This window comes from Gymnodraco acuticeps, unplaced genomic scaffold (assembly GCF_902827175.1).
Source record: "Gymnodraco acuticeps unplaced genomic scaffold, fGymAcu1.1, whole genome shotgun sequence".
Classification (NCBI taxonomy): Eukaryota; Metazoa; Chordata; class Actinopteri; order Perciformes; family Bathydraconidae; genus Gymnodraco; species Gymnodraco acuticeps.
Genome location: NW_022992250.1, coordinates 4,072,430 through 4,081,053, shown reverse-complemented (window position 1 = coordinate 4,081,053; position 8,624 = coordinate 4,072,430). Strand labels below are relative to the sequence as shown.

Below are 8,624 nucleotides of genomic sequence, written 5' to 3'. Positions count from 1 at the left end.
TGTGCTCCCAGAATTCCGGCAGCTTTATGAAAACATCGCGCTCAGCCATGTTCGTTAATTTTCCGGAAACTTTCTCGGAAAAGTCAGGGTCACCAGTGTAGTGCCGTGAAAAGAGAGTCGGAGGCGGTGTATTAAGAATGGAGTTCCAATCTTTATTATCCATTACTTTCAGAGAGGTTAACACATGCACTGCTCTGCCTGATGAGCTAGCAGGAATGGCAGCTAAAGCTACAGGTGTTCCCCACTAAAGGGTCCGTGTGGCAACACAATAAGCAAGGTGAATTATGTCCAATAACGTGTCACCACAATACCAACTAATGTAATCAGAGACACAAATCAATCTACTTTTAAATGTTCACGGTTGTAAAGATGTGAAACGACAAACAATAAGACATGCTACATTATTGACTGCTCTTGGACACTTCCATGGATGCATTAAGAGAACTCTGCCAGACTCTGTCATTGTTTTATTTTGTCCGCGATCTGGCGGGAAAGGTTTTTCCCTGCATCCTGTGTGCACTCGCGATATTTGGGCTTAACCGTAAACTTAACCATCATCATCGCGAGAGAGGATCATTGAGACAAGAAAGACCGATGGCGAAAGTTGGAGGAGGTAAGCAGAAAACATTGTCATCTAACTGTGAAGCTGTTAATAAATGTCATCAACTGCTAGTCCATGAGCGATATTGTGGTAACGTTGATAGTTAATTTGTTATTTAGTGTTCTTTTTTATCTCACTTAAAAAGCCGAATGAGCCGACGAACATGCTAAAGCTAACGTCGTTAACTAGCTAGTCTGTGTAACTGCCAGTTAGGGAGATGGTTCAAATATAGAATATCAGGATTGAAAACTAAATGACGGAAACATTACCCTGAGAAAGTTAAACGAAAAGTGTGCTACCCCAGGCGCTTATATGTCAGTAATATCAGCCCCTTTTACAAAGGAATGTTGCGCCGTTATTCAGCTGCGTCACGTAAATTAGCTGCCAAGCTAGCTGCCATGCGGAGCTGACTGCCACTGTGGTTTTCGCTCTGCAGTTAAAGTTACGTGACGGGTGCCGCTCTGCTAGTGTCGGTAGTCGCACTCTCTGTCTCTCCGCTATATCTCCCTGCTCAGCATATAGTTATGTTCGGCTCTGTAACTGCACCCCCGGGCCAGTAACCTACATGCTGCCTGCACTGCAGTGACAAAGAGCCGGCTGAAAATCGGCAACGTTTCCTTAATATTCCTCGATTTTAAATATTGATGTCCACACATTTTCAGTAATAATGTTGTCAGGCACTTAATAATAATAATACGTGTGCCTATCAGTGGCAAAAACAAGCACTTCAACTTTGAGTAATATAGGATAATGTAACAATTCAGTAGGGTACCGAGCCCCGGTATTAATCAAAGGAGTCCCGGGAATTAATTATTAAAGACTCTGGTGCCATTAAGCTCCAATGTTATCAGTCTTTGTATCGGTACTGAAGATATTTAAAACATGTTATATGTATTATGCTACACAAACATTATATTGCAGTTTTAGTTTTGCCAACTCCGTTTTTAATATGCAAAATGCGTCTGATTTATTTTGAGTATTTTCGATCTTTCCAATCCAGCGTCTCTGTGCGAGGGGGCGGGGCAGTTTACATACGCGACTGCTACATGCAGCACACACACACACCTCCAATTATCTGTTTGAATCCTAAAATCCCATGTGTGAATATATAAGAGCGAGAGATTCAGTATTAGCGTTGATGCTTTTGTCTTTAGGTCTACGGACCATTGGTGATCACCAAACTGGACCTGATGGATGAAGGGACAGATGCACGAGACATCCTGGAAAACAAACCACTGCCGCTCCACAGAGGTGAGAACCCCCCCACATGCACACATTTTATTAAATCCTTGATTGGAATCCAGCTATTACATTACAATATTTACAGACTTTATATACTACCCAAAACAGGGTGTCTTTTCTTTAGCGGTCAGCAAATCATCAATCTGCATTATTTTCCCTGTAATTCCTGACATTGAAATTAAACAATTACTATGGTGTTAAATTGACTAACAGCTTTATTTGTATTGTTCCACATGTGAACAGTTCTCCAATTGTAGAAGTTATAATAATTTAATATTTGGTCGCAAGTGCTTTGGAATCAACGTTTGTCTTTATTCCATAACTCACATTGAACAACTGATATTTGTCTTTCTTTAGGTTACATCGGGGTGGTGAACCGCAGTCAGAAGGACATTGATGGAAAGAAAGACATCCGCGCTGCTTTGGCTGCTGAGAGGAAGTTCTTCCTGTCCCACCCGGGGTACAGACACATTGCAGAACGCATGGGCACACCACACCTGCAGAAGACCCTCAATCAGGTGAGACACACACGCAGGGCCGTCCCTCCCTACAGGCCGATCATGCAGGCTGGAAACTAGAGCATCACTCGAAGATGGGTTATTGTATGAGTAAAATGTCAAACTTTTGCCAATTGCCATATTAAAACATCAGCTGCAATTCACAACATGAAGAAGGCAGTCTCTGCATAGCGCATATAGGCTAATGGAGATGCAGTTATTTCCAGCATTCTTTATTTACCATTCATTCAAGTATTTTATGCCTTTTTATCTGCTAATGTAAATACATGATTTATGCAATTGCATGTCTTAAACGGACTGAACTGCTAAATCAAACCTGTGAACAGTGACATCAAAATAGCCAATCTGAGTTTTGTGGGTTTTGTTTTGTTGTTGTAGGTGAATGCGGAATTTAAGAGAATCACAACAATTAAATTGCAATCCAAGTTCTTCTCTTCGCTGGATATTCACTCTACAAGCCTGATCGACGTGTATACCAAGAAAGGTGGAGTTCAAGGGAAGAAGATCAAAAGCATCATGCTTCCCATAACCCAGGTATGAAAACAATGTAAAGGTGACAAAGAAACTGTAGGAGCTGTACAAAGTCTACGATGTTCCGTGAATAGCATAGCATCCGGAGCATTATTTTTTCGATATTATTTTTGACACTTAGCACCACATCCATTCCCCCAGTGGGGGTCATTGTATCAGAGTGAGCGGCATACTATTATGAAGGCCTAAAATAACGCACTACAAAGCTGTCCCTGACAGCAGTCTTTCATGGAAATGGCAGATGTTCCTACCCCAATGGTCACTGAGTGTACTGTAGGGCTGCAGCCAGGGGCGGCGGGTAATGTAGGCTAGGGAAGGCTAAGCCTTCGCAAATATTTTTGTCACTGCATCCTGGTAAAATAAAAATATAATGTTTGTGTCTTTGACATTAGCGCTGCTATGCAGCCACCAGTAAACTGTACTACGAAGCCAGTTCAACATACCCTGGATATGTTTGAGTTATCTTAACTAACCCTAACAAACGAGATCTCGCTAAGCGGTCCTACAACGCTGGTTATCAACTCTGTAAATCAAGCCAGGGATTCTCTCTCCAGCTGAGAGCGCATTCATGTGAAAGGGGCGGGGTTAGCTACATTTTACCAATCACACACAGGGACAAGTGTACTGCGCAGCGTCATACTTCAGTAATGAAAAGTAAACTAATATTAGACAAATATGAGCTTTAACCATCCATGACTTAAACATATAATCCAGGATACAAGCCACATAGTTGCACCTGCAAGGTGAATATAGAACAACTGGTTAAAAAATAAATAAACTACAGAGCGTTTGAAAGCGTACAACAGTTTTATGATATCACTGCCCCATAGACACGAGTGGATCTGACTTTAATTACATTTGAGTTGAGTGTTTCGTCAACCCAATGTGTTGCTTAAAATAATACTTCTGCATCCAGTATGTGACACTGTAAGTGTTGCACGGCCTGATACGGCTCAGCTGACTCAGATAAGGAAATATATATTATCTGATCGATGATCTGATTGATGATGTCATATGAATGATACGTGCGACACGTCGCCGTCTTCCCTGCATACGGCAGTTTAAACTGTATTTCCTTTATCCTGTAATATGACGTGATAGATTTAAACTCCGCACACTGAGCTCTGATTGGTCACTGAGTTGATCTATTTTCTATACACGCCGGTGGCGGGCAGCGTCAGGTAAAAAAAGTTATTTAGCCTTCCCAAACCTGAGCCTCACGCGCCGCCTATGACTGCAGCTATCAATTATTTTAGTAATCGAGTATTCTATCAATTATTCCATTGATTAATCGAGTAATTGCAGTGCATGACATTAAGGATTTTGGGAGATGGCCCTGTGGGCCATCTAAGCTAATTTACAGATGGCCCTGAGCCCAATAGAGATTGCCCTGAAAAATGCGCGCGGACGAAATGGCACGAAGGGTTTGGGGGGCCGCCGTCCCTAGAAAATTTAGATTTGTGCAGGTCTTAGATGCTGTCTGGTGCATTCTCTAGACTGAATTATAAGATGAACCACCACAATATTATATTGTACAATTTCAATTGTATTCTTCATTTCACTTGTTTGTTTGTTCTTGTTTGTGTTTGCTCGCTTGCATGCCCTGCATAGCTATAAGAAATACTTAAGTTGTTGGTCAAGACACTTTCCATCTGATGAAGGCAAATGCCTTCCCAGATGTAAAAAAGTAGAAAACATTACATTCAGTTGTAACTGCCAAAACAAACATTATTTACACTAGTATGGCCCCTGTTAAAAATGTTTGTAATGTTATCTACTGTAAGTTGGTCGAACGAATGCCTCCTCATCCGGAAGCTGACCGAGCAGACCCGAGCAGCAGTCGAGAGGAGCCGAGCGCATCCGCGAACCACACAAAATGGCGACGTCAGAGTTCCCGTTAGCCTGCAAATCTAAATCTCTTCGGTCAAAATAATTTCCCTTTAGCGCAATACCGCTTCAGTTGCGCCACTTATGTGACAGACAAGAAGAGTATGTGACAGACAAGAATAGTCAATTATAATGTCTAACACTTAATGTGGAGAAAGAGATATCCTGGATGGGTTGATTGTGCGTTGATCTGTTGGTAATGCCTCGGGGTTCCGGTGGGCATGTAAACAAATGCATAATGCTGCGCTATACTTTGTGGCCTCACCCAGTTGCATAGCGATGCTTATTGTTTAGGTGTCTTTTAATAAGCAGGTAGTCCTATCATTAGCTAGAACTAGCTGGATCTGATCGATATGGACATAAACGCGAGTGAAGTCTAATCTGACGGGAGAGAGAGATCAGATGAGCAGGCTGACGAGTCGACACGCAGCTCTGCATGATCACATGCAGCGGTGAGCGGACAAAACACACACTTCAGGTTAGAATATCACACGTAGCTATTTTAATTACCTCTCAAACTACCGTAACTAGTTATAGATATGTTTAGTTTTACTGCCGGGTCACTCATTACTGGATCCGCGAGCTGCATGATACTGGCACAATAGATTGCCCGATCGGGCAACCAGCAGGTGAGGCTTCATTGCCCGAGCTAAATACTAGATGGCCCCGGGCCATCGGGCAGTCCTTAATGTCGAGCCCTGAATTGGAAACAGATTAGCTTTTTAAAGCAAAAGTATTTCTTCAATAAAAAGCCATTTTAAATATTCAAAATAAGACAGGTCTTCTCAAATGAACAACTAATTATTTTCCTTTTTTAGAAAAATGTATTGCTTAAATTGCATAGCATATTATCTGACTAAACCCATTTAATTAAAGTGCAATATTACATTCAGGGTTTTAAAGAAAACATTTGTGAAACGGTGAAACCCAGACTGCTTGTTGTTCATAATGGGCTTTTTTATTGCATGTTCTCTGACCTGCATACTTAGACTAACAGCATTGACGTGAGACGCGAATGCATCCTCAAAGGTCTTTGTGTCTACTTCAATGAAGATCCAGAGAAGCTGGTGAAGGAATACATGGTATGTTGATGTACCTTTTTTATCTTCACAAAGTAGGGCTGGGCGATTTGGCCTAAAAATAAAATCGCGATTTTTTTTCTAACTAATGGACAATTTTCGATTTAAACCTCGATTTTTTTCTATTTTTTTCTAAACAAACCAGACCAAGGCTCTTTTAAGTGAACGACGGGAGCCGGCTCTCGCCCGCGAACGAGCCGTTTTTTTTGCGGAGGGATCTAGATCGGCATGAAGGCACATTATGCAATGTGCACATCATCCCGCTTATTACACATGGCCACATTCTCAACAAAGTAACGACATGACTCCCAATATTAATTGAATTGCTTTTATGGATTTAGAAAATGATTTTATTGACTTAAAAAATAGTTTTATGTATTGATTTAAATTGACAAGCATCCGCTAAGAAAAGTAGTCCGTTGTTACTGTTTGAACTAACGTAGCAACGGCAGGAACTGCTTCGATAGTGTTTTTGAGGAGCTTTTTGATTACAGATTTGAAAACATCGTTGCTTGCTTTAAAAGTAGCACACTTCATGATGTCAGACCTTGGGAAGTATCTAGATATCCCTGCCCTAATGCCAAAGTAACTGCCAACTGAATATGTGTCGCCGTTTGATGTCTATGTCTGGACCGCTGCGTAAAAAGGAGGGTTTCTGCCCCATTACTTCTCTTCTTACTTCTATAAGAATAAAACACGGAGGACGGAGATCTCTTTTCCTCCCCCTCTACAGACCGCCCAGCAGCTGATCTCAGAGCACGCTCCCCTCTCCTGCAGGGGGGCGTGGTCAGCTGCAGCTCACAGAATCAGCCCCCTGCAAAAACAGCACTGGAAAAAGCAAATGGAGCGAAATGAGGCATGGCTAAAATGCAAGATATTTTTGGTATTTTGAAGAAATTTTTTTTTTTTATATACTTTATATAGGTCGATACAGTAGCCCCTTTTTTTTTAATAGTTTGTATAGGTGTTGCTATCTGTTTTGTGTAGCGTGGTTCTACAAGCAAGTCAATGCATTCATTGGGTGGTATCAGATTTACACGGGTCTGTAAATGCAATGAAAACAATTGGCCACAGCAAATCATTTATATTAAACTTTATTTACTTTATTTACTCTTGAATACTTCAGTACAAAGGATGTATTGAATAATTTAAGTGATATATGTGTACACAGAGCTGCAGATCGGGTAGTCACAGGCAATGTGGCTGAGTTTTGTGCGCGTTCTGGAAAGTGAGAGAGTAAGCTACTACGGAGTCCCTTAAAGCAAAACAAATCTGCGGAGTCTAGAAATGTTTTTAAATCGCGATTTTTTTCGGTTCAGCCATTTCACAAACCGTAAGAAAGTAAAAAAGCAAATTAATCGTTAAAACAGAAAAAATCGCCCAGCCCTATCACAAAGAGGAGGATGATCATAGTTTGAATGGATTGTATTTCTTCTAAAACTAACCCTTAGGGAAATGTTGCCTTTACATTTTGATGATGTTGGATGTAAAAGCTCAATATGACCGATTATAGAAATGGGATGTAATGCACATCAGTGAAAATCACTCTCCTTATTTGTTTTTCACAGAGCATCGACAACAGCAGTCAAACAGCAATGGCAGAGACGGTCTTCGGAATATTTGTCATTCGACACGAAGGTGCAGAGCCTGGGGATGACCCCGAGAACGTTGGGATCATTCTGGAGGGGCTCGAAGTGTTGGATGAGTTGGGAAACGTATCTTTTGCGGTGGCGATGATGTTTGCTCTCGTGTATGCTCTAAACTTGAGCTACCCTCCAGAGCTGAAGTTTACATTTGAAGCACTGCAGAAAATAATGATGGAGCTAGATGGAAACAGACTATCCACAAAAGGACAAGTTCTCAAAACATTGCTTTCCCGTGCCTAATGTCACTGTTTGGGATCGCCTCATCTTCCAAACACGCAGCCATCAGAGATTCGGTGACTCACCTCTTTGACAGAAATGTTGATTATATGCAAGAAGTATAAAAGTAAGCATTCAAAGTTGGCTGTAGCATGGTTACGTGGACCTCACTGAGCAGAGGGCTGTGCGAGGAGGCAGATGTTACCATGTTGCCTTATTTGGTCTACTGTTGAAACTCAAGTTTGTTATACTGTTCACCCTAAAGTTGAAACATTTTAATATTTGAGAAGAAACTGTGTTTTTTCAAGCATCTGTCAGTATAAAGCTATTTTGTGAAATATATATTCACTGTTATATTTAATAACAGTGAAAGACAGTCTGCTTGTTGGCTGAGATGGTGTTCTTAATGGGCTTTTTTTATTGCATGTTCTCTAATCTGCATACTTAGACTGACAGCAATGACGTGAGACGCGAATGCATCCTCGTATTATATTTCATATAATATTTGGGAAGAAACTTAATTTTTTCAAGCATCTGAAGCATTGTTTCTCTTTGCCTATTTTGTGAAATACAATTTTATATTTCAACATCTCGCGTTTGTGTTATGTTTCCACCCTTGAAGCTCACTAGACTGTAGACCATGGGTCGGCAACAGGCGGCCCGCGGGCCATTGTTGGCCCGCCAGCAATACTATTTGGCCCGTAATTTTGAGAATCAAAAATAAAATATTCTTTTTGAATTCTATTTTTTTTTTACAACATAGGACCAGAGAGTCGCACATCAGGGTTTCCGTTAGCCGGTAATTACCGGTTTTTATCTGGTAAAATTCATTAAAAACCGGTAAATTCAAAACCTGCTGGTCAAAATTAGGGATGCTCCGATCGATCGGCCGCCGGTCATTATC

The 8,624-nt window shown here is 41.1% G+C and overlaps 1 protein-coding gene across 2 annotated transcripts; it reads left to right on the top strand.

The window, feature by feature from the left end:
• Positions 1–440: 440 nt before the first annotated feature.
• Positions 441–8,309, top strand: LOC117540200 (dynamin-like). 2 transcript variants are annotated; one of them, XM_034206754.1, is made up of 6 exons: positions 441–613; positions 1,756–1,852; positions 2,201–2,361; positions 2,740–2,895; positions 5,769–5,861; positions 7,427–8,309. In XM_034206754.1, exons 2-6 carry the CDS (start codon positions 1,792–1,794, stop codon positions 7,742–7,744), a joined length of 789 nt encoding a protein of 262 aa, XP_034062645.1. In that variant the 5' UTR covers positions 441–613; positions 1,756–1,791; the 3' UTR covers positions 7,745–8,309. The 2 variants fall into 2 exon arrangements, with proteins under 2 accessions (XP_034062645.1, XP_034062646.1); XM_034206755.1 differs by lacking the exon at positions 5,769–5,861.
• The last annotated feature ends 315 nt before the right edge of the window (positions 8,310–8,624 follow it).

Coding starts and splice junctions, on each gene's coding strand:
- LOC117540200 (XM_034206754.1), top strand. CDS start 1,792: ATGGATGAAGGGACAGATGCACGAGACATCCTGGAAAACAAACCACTG. Junction 1,853..2,200: donor ACCACTGCCGCTCCACAGAG/GTGAGAACCCCC, acceptor GTCTTTCTTTAG/GTTACATCGGGGTGGTGAAC. Junction 5,862..7,426: donor AGCTGGTGAAGGAATACATG/GTATGTTGATGT, acceptor TGTTTTTCACAG/AGCATCGACAACAGCAGTCA.